Genomic DNA, 19,233 nt, shown 5'->3' with positions numbered 1-19,233 from the left:
TATATGATAAAAAAAATTAAATTAATCATTACTTTAATAATTTGAAAAGTATACAGTAGTGATAGCGCGCGTGTAATTGATTTCACGTGTTATAACTGTAACAATGATTTCAAAGTTTGAATTTCAAACATTAATACAACAAAAATAGAAAGAAACAGTTTTGAGACAATTTGCGCGAAACAAACAATTAATTTTTTGAAATTACAACCAAATTAGCAGTTATTGTTACTAATTAAGTACTACTAATTTAATATAATAATTGATACTTTTTTGTACAGCAATTTGAATTAATTATACAAAAAACAAAAACTCGACCGTTATTTTCATTCGACAGTTACGACAGATACGATCCACTTATTGGCACTGATATTATCTGAACTAAATTTGATGAAATCCAATATGAATAGCTATAGATTAATGAATATCATTATCATAGGTATGACATCCTTCCAAACCTTATCCCTAAATCCTTTTAAGATTTAACCGACAAATTTCTAACCGACAAACTATATCTAACACTTATGTCTTACTGTGTCATCCCTGTCCTCTCTCTTCACCCGTCATAGTGACCACAGCCGCTGAGCTGATCGGTTTGGCTGATTGTGACGATGACTTTTGCCAACTGTTTGCTAACAAACACTATCGGCTGAGCTATACGTTTCAGAGGATACGGTTCACAACTAATCCGTTCGAAGATCTCAAAGTGTTTGCCATCGACGACAACATATGGACGCATAAAGACTCTTTCCATAAGTCGGTTATACCTGAGATATCCGGCACTAAATATAGGACTGGCTTTACGTTGAGAGACCAGGAAGACGCAGCCATTCATGGATTTCTTAGGGTATTATTATTTAGTCTCTCTCTCTTCTCTCTCTTCTCTCTCTTCTCTCTCTTCTCTCTCTTCTCTCTCTTCTCTCTCTTCTCTCTCTCTCTCTCTTCTCTCTCTTCTCTCTCTTCTCTCTCTTCTCTCTCTCTCTCTCTCTCTCTCTCTCTCTCTCTCTCTCTCTCTCTCTTCTCTCTCTTCTCTCTCTTCTCTCTCTCTCTCTCTCTCTCTCTCTCTCTCTCTCTCTCTCTCTCTCTCTCTCTCTCTCTCTCTCTCTCTCTCTCTCTMTCTCCTCTCTCTCTCTCTCTCTCTCTCTCTCTATCTCCTCTCTCTTCTCTCTCTTCTCTAACATTTTTATTCATTAAAGGCCGACAAACCACTTGTCGATTGGATAGGATTCCCGGGAAAAGATCTGAACGATCTGTCAAACCCGTCACAAGTGCCTGGTCTGCCTCAGTCGCACATTCACACCAACTATGACCAGCAATTTAATCCAACTCTCAGCCTATCATTGTTTGACAAAAACTGGATGTGTTTCTATACAATCAATCCCGACGGTCAAGATTTTATCGGCAAAATGACTTGCATTGACTTTGAGGACAAAAAGGCACCAAAAAATGTCACCCAAAAGATGATCGACGAATGGAAGGATATGCCATATTTACCGCTGTTTACCGGCAATCGTCACGTCTACGAGATTGTACTGATTATGGGTCCCTATTCTAACGATAAGTTTATGGTCTACTATAAGACCAACACTTCCATAGAGTTTTGTACGACTGATGTCAGCGGTTTCAGCTTTGAGGTAATAATAGTTGGATAGGGGTTGGGGGTAGAGAGTGGTTAGGCGTGTAAAGTGTTTTTTAATAACTATAATAATATGTTTATACTGTATTAACAGTGCAATCAGGGAACCAACACATTGATCGACTGTGTAAAGTTTACGCCACCGCCGCCGCCCACCCAACCGACAACACAGATGGGCGAAGGAGCGGAGGGCGAAGGTCTTGGGTCGTCGTCAAACCAAACTACAAGCCAACCGGTCGGCATAACAGCAGATGAATCTGATAATACATCATCTGTCGGGTCGACCACTGCCAACAGTGACAGCGGTTCGTCTCTCTTATGGATAATAATAGTTGTGATAATAATTATCATTATTATTGTTGCGATTGTCATATGTATCGTCTGCTTTATGATGGGAAGCCGTAAGTCGGAAGACAAAAAAGACAGCGATTCGTCAGCGGCACCGGTAAAGTCAAAGTCCGCTAAATCGTCGACCGGACAGTCAAAGACTGGTAGTAAAACGGGTACCAGTAGTACAGGTGCTGTTGGAAAGTCGAAGTCTAGTATGCCCTCCAATGTTGGCGATACGGGAAATCAGATGAGATCGACGATGTAATTCATATTTATTTATCGAAAACAACAAATCAATCAATTTTTTTAATGATATTAATGATTATCTATTATTGTTTTCATTTTTCATTTTATGATAAATATTTATCAAATTTGTACATTATTTTTAGTATACTGTACAGAATAGTATTATAATTTATATATATATATATATATATATATTGTAATTTAATTTTTCGACAATTTATTTTTATGTTTTACTATTTATATTTACAAATTTTGTATCACTTTTGTGTTTTTTTGTATTAAATTTTGTATTTTATTTATTAAGAGATATATACTGTATTTACTCTATATACTGTGTATATACTGTATAATATGACCCTGATTATTAAAATAAATCTTTACAAAATCTTTTTATATTTCTATAACTATTATGAAAATTATTAATAGTTAAATTGCGTTCATTCAAATAGATATGTTATTTTATAATATGATAATTACTACTAATACTGTACTAACATTTACATCGATATAAAATCTACAAATAACTTTCACAATTAATATACTGACTAGTATTACATTATATTTAACTAATTGCTAAATATACTGTATTAAAAAAAAGTTTAATGAGTTTAGTGGTATTATAAAAAAAATTTCTATAATATTAATTGACTATCATTTACAATAATACATTATGATTTATATAACTGCATATAAATTACAATATAAAATGCAATAGTTTCATAGATTTATAAAAAAAAACTATTATAACTATTATTATTTTTTACTATTGATGCACTAGTGATAAGGGATGGAAAGCTTTTATTAATTCTCTATACAATAGGATATTCAATAGAGTCTATTGTTTTAATAACCCTTAAAACTATATTTTTAAAAAACTGATGCAAACCTGATTGTCATTTGAATTCATCGAAAAAAAACTAGTATTTAATTTTTAAAAATGTAAAAATTATTTTATATAGTCTAATAATTTGATTTTAAACAATATTTTATATATATACAATATATTAATATATGATTATTGATAAATATACTGTATAATTAGGGGAGATTTTATATATGGTAAATTTAATTTCAATATTTATTCTTAATTAATTAATTAATTAATTTATACTTTATTATTAGTAATATAATTTTTTTAAATCGTTAATTTAACAACAATTTCATATATATAAATTTATTAACTTATTATTTAGATATTAATACAATTTTATAATTATTATTTAGATATTATTATCATTATTAGATAATAATGAATAACTTTCAATAAACATAAACATATATTGTGCTTACGGTAATCTTTATGAATTTAATGATTATATCCCATAAAATAACAATAAATTAGATCTTGAATTATATAATAATAATAATAAAAACTTAAATAATATAGTTTACAATCATAATAATATAAATAGTAGTAATATTGTATAATATGGTATATATAAAATAAAAGATTTTATGCTAAAAAATTGCAAACAAACATCACATTATTGTTGCGGAAATAAAATTATGTATATAAACATAAAACGATAATACAAATACATCCCGTAATTAATACAGTATTATCCGTAATATATTACAGTAAACAGTAATCACAATGCAATTGAATTAAAAAAAACAATTTTATGCCTAAAAATTAGTTCAACGATTTACGGTTATTGGACATAAATTTCATGTTATTTGAATATCATTAAAACAACAATTTATATAACATTTTGCTTCAATTGTCCCGACGTGTGTCACCCGTCAATGACCAGTGGTCACGACGACGAATGTGACTCTTGTGTTTGATTTCCATGTTGTTGAACAAAATACTCGATCTCCAGTTCCTTTAGGTTTTCCTCCAACATATGCAACTCATCGTATTTGTGCGCCTCCCGGGCCTGACGTATATAATTGCGTATAATATTGATCTGCTGTAGCATCGGATCCATGCCGTTGTCGGCGCCGCTGCCGTTATCCTCACGATTGGATCTTCTGTTGGACGCAAACTCTGGATTCCAACCGTCTTCCGGCGAAACTATTACAGAGTCATCGTTATCCGTACGACTAGCTGTCGATTCCGTGAAGTTGTTGCTAAGCGTAACAGTTTGTCGTTTGGGCGATGCATACCGTTGCTGATCTTCCAGTGCCAACTGTCTCTCGTATTGGATTCGCTTATCAATCTCAAGTCGTCTCTGTTCCTGATATTTTCGCAGCTCATCCGGTGTCGGCAGAGCCGGCAATCCTAGCATTGTTTGCCGCAAAAAGTGTGTAACCGACGACCGGATAGATGTTTGCAATTGTTGTTGTTTGGGATGCGGTTGTTGTTCATCTTGTGAGCCAAGAGTTGCAATCTTTTTGCTATAAATTGTAAAAATAAATTACCAATAAATCAAACATTTTATGGTTTCTCATACCTAATACTATCAACACTTTCAGCTAATTTAGTTAATTTGAGTTTCAACTCTTGAGCGTCAAGTAAACTGTAATTGGTTTCCCCTAAACTATTGAAACAAATTAAATTTTTTTTAATAATTAATAAATAATTAAAATTTCTTCTATTAGTTAAATATATATTTTTTATATAAATAATATACTTTAATGAATCACTCATTTGATAGTAAAGTGGTGTCAATCTCTCGATATCTTTGAGCTGTTGTCGCATACGATCATAAAATTGCGCTAATATTGGTTTTGCCAGATTATCTTCAATTTGCTGATCACGTCTGGCCAATAGTGTCTTACAGTCTCTACAGACACGGATATGCGGTTCACCCGATTGATTGACAATCGATAACAAACTACTACTACTGCCCCGTCGGGTCAGGTTTGATGTCGAGGCCGACTTTGTACGCGGAAGCATCGCAAGACTTGCTTCGTCTAAATTTGTTGGACTAATTAGTTTACCTAAAAATAAATTAATTAATAAATCGGTTATCAAAGAAAATATGGTCACAACAAGTGTATCCTATCATTACACACAAACAAATACAGTACACTTACGGGCATAGATAAAGTCAAGAAATTGGGAACAGTTGTGACACATAATACCGCCGCACAGTCGACAGTGATGTCGCCGACGGGACAAATTGAAACTCTTTGCACAGTTAGGACAGAGTCGGACGTCGACATCATTGGCCCAAACGACAATACTTCGCTCATGTAGTTTACGTTTTTCCGGATCTTTCGGTGCATCGGTAATCAGTTTGTCTAATCTGATCAACAGTTTATTTGTTTCGATAACATATCTTTCGATTCTTGAGTCACGTATCTTACGGAACCAATCCAAGTGATTGCGAGTCTCACCTACGGATCAGACAATAAAAACATCATTTTAATAGACATATTGAGTGACACTTTATTGTACAGTACTATCAAATGCACACAAATACTGATCAAACCTATAGTCATTTGTCGTCTCCAGATGTCAACATACGACTGACCGCTTGAACCGCTGGCCAATGATTCGCTGCCGCCGTCATCAATGGTCAGATTGTTGTCGTTTTTCAATATTTTTTTCGTTTTCGTAATAAAACCCTTGATTTGTAGTCCGAGTTGTTTGGTTTGATTGGTCTGTTGTGCGGCAAACTCTTGCTTGTGATTCGTCTCGAAGTGATCCCTGAGTTGACCGATAGTCTTAAAGTCTTGAACACAAACGGGACACAAGAGGCCCTCTTTGACGGTCATATCGTCACCCGAGACGCCGACGGCAGCGGCCACTTCGTCTTCTGATTCGTCAAACGGATTGGCCATTGATGTGTTGGTCAGTATGTAGTCTGTCTCTCAATGTCTTCACAATCAATGGTAACCAATTATAACCATCGATGACGATATGATTATTGTTGTTATTATTATTGTTGTGATCATTGAATGGGTGTTAAAGTCCTATATATTTACAGTCTATTGCATTGAATGTAATAAATATCATATAATAATAATACTGTAATAATAATAAACATAACAAACCATTGATAACGTAAACTCTATGCATATGTTATAATGGGTTTTAGTTTTCAATCAATTATTACCAATTGATATATTAATAATTGATTTTTTTAAAAAACAATTAGCAATCAATAACTATTTAATCAATTTGTAATTTTATCTATGGTTAACACACACATACTGTCACCAAAACTAACTGATCCAACAAAACATTGACAATAATGTATTATAATGTAATAAATAATTATATGATATTATTATTAAATAATAAGTGAGACGTGTTTTATTGTCTATTGTTTGCTATTTTTATTTTAACAAACAATTTGTTGAAATAGTTTTACTGCTATTTATTGTACACTTTGTATACACAGTATTTTGATTGCATTATTAGTAATCACACGTGTGTTTTGTCCATTCATTATAATTACATTATTATCGGTGACCAACAATAACAACACACACACACCCGTCGGGTAACTACAACAACAATAAGGATAATAATTCAACCAAATTATCCGATTCAAAGTTTCCGAGACATTTGTGACCGATTATCAGTGTTTGCCGACATCGACAACAACGCGCGCCGTGTGTTTGATCAGCGATGGCCGGCGTACTGTTTGAGGACATATTTGACGTGAAGGACATCGACCCGGAGGGCAAAAAGTTTGACCGCGTGTCCAGATTGCACTGCGAAAGCGAGTCATTCAAGATGGACCTCATACTGGACGTCAACAATCAGATATATCCCGTCGATTTGGGCGACAAATTTCGGTTGGTAGTGGCCAGCACACTCAGAGAGGACGGCTATCCTGATGACGGCGAATGGTTGGCCACTGAACAGTCGGCGACCACATCCAGAGCCGATAACTTTGAGTACGTAATGTACGGTAAGATATATCGTATCGAAGGCGACGATGGTTTCAATGATGCCACCCGTTTGGCCGCTTATGTATCGTTTGGCGGTCTACTCATGCGATTACAGGGAGACCCGAATAATTTGCACGGATTTGAAACCGACAAACACGTGTACCTATTGATGAAAAAGTTGGCCTTTTGAGTGGCCAGTCTATCGTCGGGTACTGTCGACACAACCTATAATCATATTCACTATTATTATAATTATTATATTTTGTAATAAAATACACATTCAATTCAATTTGTTTTTCAATAAAATAGTCATTTTATATAACAATTTGTTTATGCTTTCATTACAATTATTTATAAAACTATAGATTTTTGATAACTTTTTTTAAATACATTATGTTTTTTGGATAGTCTTTAACTTGAATAATAATATTAATTTTGTTTGTGTTTTTTTAATTAATAATTAGCGTAAGTTAAGTCAAATTCAATGATTATACAGTACTATAATACTTGATTATGAAATAGTGAAAATTTTTTAGCAATATTTATTATTTTATTTACAATATTTAAATATAATGTTTAGTTTTAAAGATATTCAATAACGAAAAACTTTTTCATTTCATTTAATAATCTATTATTATATTAATAGAAATGAAATAATGATATAATTTTTATATATACTATACAATATATGCTCAAGTTTTCCGATGTAACCTATATTATAGACAGATTGAAACTTGCGGGAAATTTCCAAAAACTTTAAAACTTTAATAAATTATTGGCAAAAAAAAAGAAAATTATATATACATAACCTACAAGTAACCAAAAAAATCTATTACTGTAATTAATAACCATATAACGATAAATATAATTGAACTGGATAGATAGTTTGTTTGGGTAAACATATATTTTGGTAATTATATTCATCAAAATAGTAATTAAAAATAAGTAGTGGACAATAAAATTTTTATAAAACTTAAAATTAAAAATCTAATAATAAACAGATTATAATTATTATAATTATTAGTCTATAGTTTAATCGACTAGATTTCATGTCATAAATAAAATACAAGAATTTATAATAATTTTTATTGAAATCCTGATATATCATAACCAGTTTGTATGAATTATGAGTTAAACTAAATAAAATTGTTGACACTATATATGATAATAGATATCCATTACCATATATATGTGTAAAATCACCTACCAGTGCTAATAAGATACGATTTATTAGTAGAGCCACTAATCATAAATTTAATAATTGTCAAAATAGTAGATAATTTAAATACAGTTATAATCAACACTTGTTTCAAACTGACTGGTAGTTTATAGTATTTGGTTATCAATTGTTATGTAATTGTAATGAACAAAGTGTTCAATGTTTTCGATTGTTTGTTTAACAGTTATATTATTCAAATATTTTCTTATTATAATACAAATATTAATTGAAATATTAATACAATAGTTATATTAATTAATACAAATAATATTTTAATAGTAATTAATTATAGCTTTGAATATTTTTATCGTAATTTAAATATAATAAAAAATTAACATACAGTATTGTACAGTACATACAATAGATAGATATTATTGATATATTATAATCATATAAATATTATTTAAAAATATAAAATATTAAAATCAAAATATTCTACATTATATGTGGTTAGAATTTTTTTTTAGAATTATATAGAATTATTCTAATTGCCTATTTTTAAATAAAATCAATATAATAATGTTATTTTAAATGCTAAAAAAACTTTAAAACAATAACTTAAGCTTAAAAATAACTTTTACGTTGCAATTAATTAAAAAATTGCATGAATACTCAAAAATATGCTAAAAAGTATAACTTAATAATAAGATTTTAGTTATATTTATTTAATTTGCAAAACAAGAAAATATATTATATTGAAAAACGATGTATAAAAAATTATAAATTTTATATTTACTAATTTCTTTAATTTATTATTTAAATAATATTATATTTATTATAATTAGAGATAAAAATATCTTATATATATATATATGTATTAATAGAATATATAAAAATCTATAATTTTTAAAAATATGTTTTATAATTATTAGTAAAAAAACTGTTGATTTAATTATTATTTTATCAATAAAGACTATAAGATTTATATATAAGAATATTATATAGAATATTATATCTATAATAATAATATCTATATATTAATTATTTTATAATTACAGGTACATAACTTCCCAGTGACTGATATTTTTTTAAAAAATAGACTAATTTTATTAGAGTTTTTTTTTAAATAGTTTAAATAGTAAAAAACTTTAATAGTTAGAAAAAATAGTTTATAATACTCAACTTACAGGCACCTATAGATTTAAGAGAGAGAGAGAGAAAAAAACGAGAAAAAAATAAAAGATAATAGACATTAAGTTTAAAATATGTATTTAAGTGCATATTATTATTATTAGTATAATTTATATATAATATATACTTAAAATTTCACACAAAAATTAGATTTTTTTTTTTAAAAATCTGCACAAAAAATATGAGTAAAAATAGAAAATAATTACATTTAAATGTATTAACCGCAAGAAAACACATTCACAACATAACCGTCACCTTTAAGTAAAAAAAAAAAGGAAAGAAAGGTTATGTTCTACCAGTTCTCGAGAGTGCTCTCACCGGAAGACAATCCAATAGCACTGGTATTGTATATAATGTATGTCTGTCTGGTCTACAGTATATGTATGTATGTGTCGACTAATTTACACATCGCATCGTTAGATAGATAGAGATAGAGTTTTTAACTTTTTTTAAAAAAAATAAATAAATTTTCAACTAAAATACAAGATTAGAAAACTATGTTTTTTTTAAAAAAATTCTTGATATTGTATTACATAATAATAATAATATAGTGTTAGTACTGTAGTTGTATTAGTAGTGACTTATAAGACCTGGACCTTACCTAACGGCAGACAAGTACTACTAATACTACTTCTAGTAGTATAACGACTTAATTCAAGTTTTAGTTTCAGTGCCCATCAAAAAGCAAAAAAAWAAAATAATATGATAATAATAAACATATTAAAAGTCAACGAACTTTAAGTGAAAACTTTTATTTTGGACTCAGTTTATATATATATATATATATATTTAATCTTAGCATTTTATTCAATGTTAAGAGCACTGGTAGTAAACTTTTTTAGTTGTGGTGTAATTGTTGTATTACACCCAGTAGTGATTTGATCACTAAAAACAATCATCATCTAATGTCATAAAATTTTTTGATTTTATTGTCATTTATCTTGTGATATCTGTTCTAGAAATACATATATATTTATACTGTATATACTGTATACACATTACACACCTCAACAAAAGTCATGTCTAATAGTATAATAAAATTTTTATTTCATGTTTCAATAATAACATTTTGCATATATATCGATGTCATTACTGCACATATATATGAGGTATTGATTTCTATTATTTATTATTATTACTATTTTTAATTAAATTAAATTCTTTATTATATATATATATAAAAGTTTTATGACTTTTAAAACTTTTCAATACCGGTAGTAAGTATTGCTAACCTTGACCTTAAAAAATACAGTAAAGTAAACATTTGCTTAAAATATTATTAATATTATAATAATTAGTATTGTTTTTTTAATTACTTATTGGTAATAATAGATATTAAATTAAAAATTAATAATATTTTCTTAAAAAGGACTCTTTGCGAGACAGTTACTATGCGGTAGAGTTTAATGTCCTCGACTTTGTCAACAGCAACGGTCGGCTATTGAACGGAAACTGTTGCAGTGGCTATAAGTCGAGTGGTCTGTGTCGGGGCGGTAATGCCACTTGTAGGCCATACTGGAAGATATGTATATCGGAACAGCAAAACAAGATCTCAACCATTATTATGCCTAAAGAGCGCCGAGAAGAACAACTTTCCACTAAAAAGCCATCTATTTTTCGAAATATTATCAATAGGTATATATCGTATATACTATATATAATTTATATAATATGATACCTATTATCTTAAGTTATAATTATGGCTACTTTTCTTTAAAAAAAGGATATTCTGGACGTCCTCTACTACTTCGCCCAACGATAGCAAGAAAGCCGGAACAGGTAAGACATTGACCAACACGTCGTCATCGAACTCCTGTTCCATAGCTTTCTGGATGACTGATATCATAACAAATAATTCATTGCCCATCAAATTGAAGACAATAATCAGTTCGCATAAGTTGTTTAACAATTCAGCGGATGAGCTCAAGAGTAAGCAACTACTTGTGCTTATAGAGGTCTGGCATAAACAGAAACCCGACACCAATGATAAGCTCGTCACCAGATATATTGAGACAAAGAATATTAGTATTGACAGCAATAGTATCGATGGAAGCGATTGGAATTATAATGGAAAGAGTAGTAGTATTAGTAGTGCCAGTAGTGGTGGTGGTGGCGGTGGTTACCTCCAGAAGCGGAACAACTCGACAAATGTACAGTTTTCGTTCAGATGGCGAATAACGCCCACATATGAGATATTTATGAATGAGACTCGCGATGAAAGTCGATGTCCTGTTGGCTGGAAAGGAGACAACTGTGACGAACCCATATGTATGGAGTCGTGTCATCCATCGCACGGGTAGTTCATTTAATTAGTCTTTTTAAGATATAAGAATATTCTTAATATTAGTTTATTTTTAACAACAAAAAATGATAGATATTGTGAACAACCGGGTAAGTGTCAGTGCAAATTTGGTTGGACAGGCCTGAATTGTGACTATTGTATGACTATACCCGGGTGCGCACATGGATACTGTACAAAACCGTTGGAGTGTAGGTGCGAGGAAGGCTGGACCGGCATGTTTTGCAACGCCCGTAAGTACTTTGTCCTATAGTTTTAATAATTAAATAACAATACAAAAAAAAGTTATTTATATATTTCAATATCGTATTTAAATAGCTAAATGTAAGGATGGCTGCGATCAGAAAAACGGTATATTTTTTGTGATAAAAACGGACAATTAAGATACATGTGCTGAAAATAAATCCTTTTTTGTTGTTGTTGTATCTAAATATAGGCTATTGCAGTGTTCCGGGTGAATGCAAGTGTAGATTCGGGTATGAGTTTTTTMTTATAAATATAATAAAATTAATTTAAAATTATTTTTTTCTGTTTAATGAGAGAGTAATTAAAAAAATTAATTAATTAATTGTATAATATTTTTTTCGGTGGGGATAAACCTATAGCTGGGAGGGCGACAACTGTACCCAATGTTCGACACTTCCTGGTTGTCAACACGGGTCGTGTCACGAACCGTTAGATTGTAATTGCAATGATGGCTGGGAGGGCATGTTTTGTTCAACGCGTAAGGCCTAATTAGCTAATTAATTGACTCAATAAAAAAATTAATTACCGTATTATTATTAACAAAAAATAAATAACTATAATAATTAATATTTAAATTAATAGCCATTTGCTCCGTTGGCTGCGACAAACAGCAGGGATGGTGTCGGCGTCCCAAAGAGTGTCGATGCAAAATCGGATGGACAGGTAGGGCAGCAATTCTTTTAGAAAAAAACTTTTTATCGTCCAATTGAATGACTTGTAATGTTTGGCACCGTTAGGCTCTAACTGTACCGATTGTGTGCCGTATCCGGGCTGCGATCAGGGATCCTGTAATACAAACCCGTGGACGTGTGATTGCAAACCTGGATGGGGTGGCATCACATGCTCAGAACGATTGGATTGGTGCGAACTGAACCCGAACCCGTGCACCAATTCGGGCACATGTATTAACGTGGAAAAGGCAGAGGGCAGCTATCTGTGCAAATGTGTGGTCGGATATACGGGCCGACACTGTGAACAGTTAGCTAACTAACTAACACGCTTTGGGCACAACTTTTTTTTAATCGTAAACATTAATCATTTAATAACAACAACAAATCACACTATTTATTATATGAATCATAAAACATTTATTTATTTATTTTTTAATTTAATTAAATATTTATTTATTTGTATAAAAAAAATAACTTATTTTTCTGATATCTTTTCCGATTGTATTTTCTGTGGTTTCTTTTGGTTTGTCTGATGTTTTCGTTTTGATTTGAAATTTACTTTTAAACTACTGTTTCTTTTATTCTTACCGACTCTGGAATTTATGAGTGCCTCCTTGTCTATCGGGTCTATAATTGCGCCTATTTTGGTGACCAGTTTGGGTTCGGTCAACTCGCGATAGGCAACTTCGGGATTCCACGTTCGGCCGATCGGATGTCGAATACTTTTTTCAAATTCTTCGACATTTTTGTAGGGAAACGGCAATTGTTTAACTCTATATTTGCCAACCGTTTCATCTTTTTTCTCCGAAATTATAACATTTCCGATACTATGATCTTTTCGTTTGCCTTTTTTCGCTGGTTTTAGAGTAAATCGTTTCTTCTTTTTCTTACTGATCTTCAGTCCTACTCCACCCCATTGTCCCCAACCGGGCAAAAACAGACTGACATTCTTCTCCGATTCGTTTTCAATCTTTTCGCGTTTCGATTTCTTAAAATCGTTTAGTACATCGTCGTCAGCGAACGCCTCAGACACCAGTTGTCTTTGTTCATCATCGGACACACCATCCGATTCGTCGTCGTCGTTGTCTTCACCATCTGAATCCAAATCGGTAACTAAATTTGGAAACGAAGACTTCACTTTGTTTGCTTTGACAGTAATGAAATCGTTTGGATCGATAGCCGCCTCTTTTGACGCCACCTTTTCAGTGCTGGTCTTTTCATTGCCAACAACAACACTATTGTTGTCAATTTCGACGACACTGTTGTTGGTATTATTGTTATTATCTTCAATGAACTCTACGTCCAAATCAGCTGAAATTTGTTCATCACTAATAGGACCACTCGTTTCATAATTAATTGGTCTATCAATGTCTTCAGCATTTGTATCGTTACTTATTTGCTTAATGTGTTGTGGTTTCGGCTGAACAATACCACTACCAGTACTGCCAGATCTCATCCATGGATTGTAGTCATTAGGTAATGGCGTAAACTCATCATCTTTATTGGCATTATCTTCTTCGTCATCGCCAGAATCATCATCACTGTTATTATTATTATCATCGTCGTTGTCGTCGTCTTCAAAGTGTACCTTCTTTTGCAACAATTTATTGCTGATCTGTAGCTGTTCCGAGAGGGCAGCCCTTGCATTATCATCGTATTTGGATCTGAGTTTCAAATGTTTTGCCCACTTTCCTGTATTCTTATGCTTAAGACTGGCTCTCTCCAGTGCCCGAAGTTTTTCCAACTCTTGAAGCTTATCAATGGCCGCATCGGGATTTTCTTTCTTCTCTTTTTCAAACTCTTCGAGACTCTTCTTCAGTCGTTCGCGTTTCAAAATCCTGTGATACCGTTTGCTCTTAATCTTTGCCTGTCGTTTCAGTTTCACCTCCTGATAGCTCATCAATGCTCTCATCTTTTGAATCTCTCGGTGTCTGATCCGGGCTTCGTCTAAACTCATCGCTTTCATTATCTTTTCTTCGGCCACAGTTAACGCCTAGTTTAGAGTCAAGTAATATATGGGTAACAAAATTGTCGACAAAAAGTAAATTATTGTAATCTGAAAATACAGTACCTTATCATCAGTTAATGTGTTTTCCGATTTGCTTAACATTTCTGCAATTTGCAACTCCATCGGCGTTTTCGGCGTAAACTTTTTGACCACTTCTTTGGCCGGTTCGAGTGACAGTGTTTTTTGATTGAGCGGAAACTTCAACTGCGATGCCGCACGATTGCTGTCGACTACGGGATCCCATTTGGTCAACGCCCGACCCGTTTGATCGTAATTAACGGCGCGTTTGATTTTCTTGGCCTCCGACCGTTCGAGCGGTTCGTCCAGCAATCGTCTCTTATGCCAGTGTTTCAACTTCTTCAGATTACCGGTTCCCGTATCGCGTACTTCGCTCAACAGGTCGTTGATCGACAACTTGGTCTTATCGCCTGAAAAAAAGTATCAAAGAATCAATTAAATGGACACAAAATAAACAAAAAAAATATCTTCACCGCCGAAGTCATACTTTGCGACAAATTAAATTCGTTGACCACATCTTTGGCCTCGAATCGGGTGGCTTTCCATTTCAATTGTTTCTTCTTTGCCGAATCCAACAACGAAACATCGGCCAACAGTTTGTCGTAATTGACATCGTCATCACTGCCACCGCCGCCGATAACACGATTATCGTTGTCCTCAACCGAGTCCATCAACTCTTTATCGGCGGTCACAAAGTCTTCATCGCCGCTGTTGTCAACATCGCGTGGCTTAATCTTTTGCAGCACTTTGCTGGTGGCCATCATCACACTTGTGGTGATAATAATAATAATAATAAGACAAACACTGCAAGATTAGGCAACACTATGGGATCAATTCAAGTGATCGACAATTCAATGAAGACATTTAAATGTGTTTTWAAAAAAATCAAAACACGTTTTCATAGATAGATAGATAAACACCTCTATAAACAACACACACGTGTTATAGAGGTGTTCGCCTACATGAAAACAGTATGCAATCAGTATTGTCAATGCAGTATTGAAAGCATATATTATTAGCAATCGCTGAGTTTTGTTTTATATTAATATTATTTATTACTAATTACTAAAGCATTATTTTATATCAAACAAAATTTTAAGCAAATGCACTGATAGTATGATTGCATTGCTTTGTCAGCCAATGGGCGCACAGTTTGTGTATATTTTATACTAACATTACATATAAACGGTTTGCCAACAAAACGTCAAGTTTTTTATTATTATTATTATTTATTTTTAATACATAGAGAGTGAATGCAATGCTATGTATTGATGYWTTRCTATTGAATGCAATGTTATTTTATCGCTAATAATATTAAAGTTATAGATATTATTGTTTATTAGTATTAGTAATAGTATTGCTATTATAGCAGTGAAACCCAAAATTTGAGAGAGAAATGCATTGAAATAAATAAATAAGTGATTCATTCAATCAATCAATCATTGATTTGCGCGCAAAACTAATGCAACATTTCGGAGGCCAATCTTCGCTAGCCGTCGATGACCACCAACTCAAGTGGTCACTTGAGTAATAACCCGATAATCGTTTAATTTGTGATTCAAACGGGTCGGCCAATCGGCGCAAACAACGGTCAGCACAATGTTGCCCGGAATCGGTATCTTTGGTTGCGGCGAATTGGTACGCATTTTAGTGGCCAATCTCCGATCAAAAGGTTTCCGCGTGGAAGCCATTTGGTCGCACTGTCTCGAAACAGCCCAACAAATGGCCCGCGAATTGGACATCAAATTGGCCACCGATGTTATCGATCGGGTATTGTTGGAGTCGTCCATCCAATTGATTGTTATCGCTTGTCCGCCACATCTTCACGAACAGATTGCCACCAAAGCGTGCGGTATCGGCAAACATGTACTGTGCGACTGTCCGCCCGCGCTATCCTACGATCAGATGTTGGCCATGAAAAAGGCGGCCTTTAACTATCCGTCACTGATCACCATATTCTTCAATACTCTAAGATTTTTGCCGGCATTTGTCAAAATGAAAAGTTTGATTGCCGACGGATATATTGGCCAAATCAATGTCATCAACTGTAATGTCTTCGGCAGTTCACTACAAGGTATTTATGATAGTTATCATGTGATCTGTTTGGTGATAATTTCATGTGGTTTATAATTTCCCGTTTGTTTTGTGTTTTTTTAATTGATGTCTTAAGGTTTGGACAATTATTCTGTCAGTTGTGATGAACTGATGGGCGGCGGTCTATTGTCCACAATCGGCACACATGTTATCGATATTATTACGTTTGTTACCGAACTACGTGCCAAACGGGTTACCGGAATAGTTAAAAGTTTTAATCAACTCAAAGATAATGGTATGACATTTACTTATTTTTATGTTTTTTTTTGATGAAAATATTTATCAATCAATTTAATAAATAATTTATTTACAATTGATTTTGATTTAGTGTTTGGACTGAGAAGGATAACGGCCGACGATTTTGTTACCTTTCAGATGGAAATGCAGAACAGCTTAACCGTCGCTAACGTGACACTGAACTCACATTATTGCGGGAAATTTAGTCACGAAATATTGATATGCGGTTCAAAAGGATATCTTGTTTGTCGTTCCGGTGATCTATACGCTCAGCTCAACAGTTCTGGGAAAGAGGAACTACTATTTGCCGACAGTGACGACCCAATCAGTGATAACTGTGTCAGTATAAGTGCCAAAAACAACAACAATAATAATATTAATAATAACAATAATAATAATAATGTGTTGCCAAAGCCCTACGGCAAGGGATTGTCTCGTATGTTATCGGCCCTGAAGAACGCCTTTCAGTTTTCACCTGAAACRGAATGTATGCCCAACGGCTTCAACGATGGCGATGGACATCCAAACAACGGCAGCGGTGTTGACGTCCATAGCAATGATGAGATTCTTCATCGATGGGCCAAAGAAGCTGTTGGTTTGGCCGCCAATTTTGAGGACGGCCTCTACGTTCAGGCAGTGATTGAGGCGATTAAATACTCGTCGAAAAACAGGGAATGGGTTCGCATTAAATACGATATGAATTGAAAACAAAAAACTATATCATATTATTATAGTTTTATTACAAATATTTGATAACAAAGTTGTGTTATATAATATAACATTGAATCCGAAATTATAATTGTTATAATTATGGATCCAATTATTGTTGTTAATGATCTGCTTTTATTTAGCGTTTATTTTTATTTTTTAAAGAAAAAATTAGTTTCTATTTATTTATAATAAGTTATTTTTTCTCGACATTATAAATGTCTAGTCATCTCTTAAAATGATTGTTTTTTTCAAAAAACAAAAAATGCTATTTGGATGTAATTAAGCCACCAATTAAGGCATTTACTTGTAATTATCATATAGTATTTCACGATTATATATATATTTCTGGGTACTTGTATTACTCATGTTTCACTCACCACTACCATCCCTGTGCCCGCAAAATAAATGTTAAACATCACGAGCTATGCCTTTTTAAAAACATTTAATGTAAAGTACATAACATTATACTCTACTCTCTCTCTCTCCATTGAAATTGTTTGTGTTTGTAATCCACTAATTATCATAAAAATGCATTTCATGTCAAATCTCATTATTAATTATGTTATTTTTTATTATTATTAATATTTATTTTTTATTATTTTAAATAACGAGAGTTGTTTATTTGTGAATGTAATTCTCTAGTTATATATTTTTATAAAAAAAATATTCACTAATATATACAACAAAAAATCTGAAAATCAAATATTTGTTGAAATGATTGAGAAAAACTAGTTTTTTTTTGTTATTCAGATTACAAAATTATATTAATATTATTAACATATATACAGTAATATATCATATTTCACACCTAAACATTTAATATGGAAATAATGTATTTAATATTGAAAAATTATATGTAAAATTATAGTTATAACAATAATTATTATTACAGTAAAATCATAATGATATAATAATAATAATGTTTATGTGAAAAATTTATGTTAAACATCATATACTGTATATAATAATTGTATTTGTTATTAATGAGAAAATATTTTTGTATCCAAGATATTGAGTGTAAATATATATTGTATAACTGATTTTAAAAGAGCTTTTTTATGATTATTAGTATTTAGTTTTTTTTATTAGTTTTAGTTAAACCATTTATATGTTGTTATATAATAAATCATAGGATTTCCTAAACAATTTTAATGCATTTTGATTTGAGATAAAAGTCGAGGAATTTTAATAATCAAAAGACACAGTCCGTGATTATCAGTGAGACTTAAAATAAAAAATCGCACAAAAAATTTTATGATTTCATCTCCGGTTAAGATTTTTTTTTATACTTTGAAATTAGTGTTGATTGAAAAAATAAAATAAAACAATTTTTATAATAATATATAATTTTAACATCTATTGATTGAAATTTTTTTGCGTCTAATAACTACTTATTGCACGAAAATTTTTATATATACGGTATATAATAACTAGTTATGGTATCAAACTTTTTTTTGTTAATTGTTTTTTTAAATATAGAAAAATCAATTTTATTTCTGAACAAATTTRTCATAATTTGATTTTCAAATATTTTTGTTGTTATTATTTACTGCCAATAATATTTAATTGTGTGWGAATGCATTGATTTTAGTTATTAAC

General features: G+C 31.7%; 6 protein-coding genes across 6 annotated transcripts; 4 read left to right on the top strand and 2 right to left on the bottom strand.

The window, feature by feature from the left end:
• The first annotated feature begins 300 nt into the window (after positions 1–300).
• Positions 301–2,228, top strand: LOC128961115 (uncharacterized). The gene is made up of 4 exons (XM_054307321.1): positions 301–436; positions 567–844; positions 1,194–1,631; positions 1,728–2,228. The coding sequence occupies exons 1-4, from the start codon at positions 388–390 to the stop codon at positions 2,226–2,228; spliced, it is 1,266 nt and encodes a 421-aa protein (XP_054163296.1). The 5' UTR covers positions 301–387.
• A 1,459-nt stretch (positions 2,229–3,687) lies between these two features.
• Positions 3,688–6,112, bottom strand: LOC128961351 (rabenosyn-5-like). The gene is made up of 5 exons (XM_054307581.1): positions 5,590–6,112; positions 5,192–5,494; positions 4,786–5,095; positions 4,606–4,692; positions 3,688–4,549 (listed from the first exon to the last, which is right to left on the bottom strand). Exons 1-5 carry the CDS (start codon positions 5,939–5,941, stop codon positions 3,967–3,969), a joined length of 1,635 nt encoding a protein of 544 aa, XP_054163556.1. The 5' UTR covers positions 5,942–6,112; the 3' UTR covers positions 3,688–3,966.
• Positions 6,113–6,464: 352 nt separating this feature from the next.
• LOC128961044 (DNA-directed RNA polymerases I, II, and III subunit RPABC3-like) lies at positions 6,465–7,272 on the top strand. Its single transcript, XM_054307248.1, has one exon. The coding sequence runs from the start codon at positions 6,735–6,737 to the stop codon at positions 7,188–7,190; it is 456 nt and encodes a 151-aa protein (XP_054163223.1). The 5' UTR covers positions 6,465–6,734; the 3' UTR covers positions 7,191–7,272.
• A 2,365-nt stretch (positions 7,273–9,637) lies between these two features.
• On the top strand, positions 9,638–12,886 carry LOC128961114 (delta-like protein 1). The gene is made up of 10 exons (XM_054307320.1): positions 9,638–9,691; positions 10,418–10,459; positions 10,720–10,985; positions 11,074–11,646; positions 11,725–11,882; positions 11,968–12,000; positions 12,086–12,125; positions 12,255–12,373; positions 12,478–12,558; positions 12,633–12,886. Exons 1-10 carry the CDS (start codon positions 9,638–9,640, stop codon positions 12,884–12,886), a joined length of 1,620 nt encoding a protein of 539 aa, XP_054163295.1.
• A 124-nt stretch (positions 12,887–13,010) lies between these two features.
• LOC128961838 (U3 small nucleolar RNA-associated protein 14 homolog B-like) lies at positions 13,011–15,521 on the bottom strand. Its single transcript, XM_054308127.1, has 3 exons — positions 15,080–15,521; positions 14,638–15,002; positions 13,011–14,559 (listed from the first exon to the last, which is right to left on the bottom strand). The coding sequence occupies exons 1-3, from the start codon at positions 15,354–15,356 to the stop codon at positions 13,042–13,044; spliced, it is 2,160 nt and encodes a 719-aa protein (XP_054164102.1). The 5' UTR covers positions 15,357–15,521; the 3' UTR covers positions 13,011–13,041.
• Positions 15,522–15,917: 396 nt separating this feature from the next.
• LOC128961113 (glucose-fructose oxidoreductase domain-containing protein 2-like) lies at positions 15,918–17,628 on the top strand. The gene is made up of 4 exons (XM_054307319.1): positions 15,918–16,666; positions 16,763–16,921; positions 17,015–17,262; positions 17,338–17,628. The coding sequence occupies exons 1-4, from the start codon at positions 16,192–16,194 to the stop codon at positions 17,626–17,628; spliced, it is 1,173 nt and encodes a 390-aa protein (XP_054163294.1). The 5' UTR covers positions 15,918–16,191.
• Positions 17,629–19,233: the final 1,605 nt, after the last annotated feature.

Source organism: Oppia nitens, unplaced genomic scaffold, assembly GCF_028296485.1.
Source record: "Oppia nitens isolate AA-2021 unplaced genomic scaffold, nextdenovo-longstitch-racon4-pilon3 scaffold5_pilon_pilon_pilon, whole genome shotgun sequence".
Taxonomy (NCBI): Eukaryota; Metazoa; Arthropoda; class Arachnida; order Sarcoptiformes; family Oppiidae; genus Oppia; species Oppia nitens.
This window is presented reverse-complemented; position numbering and strand designations above follow the sequence as displayed.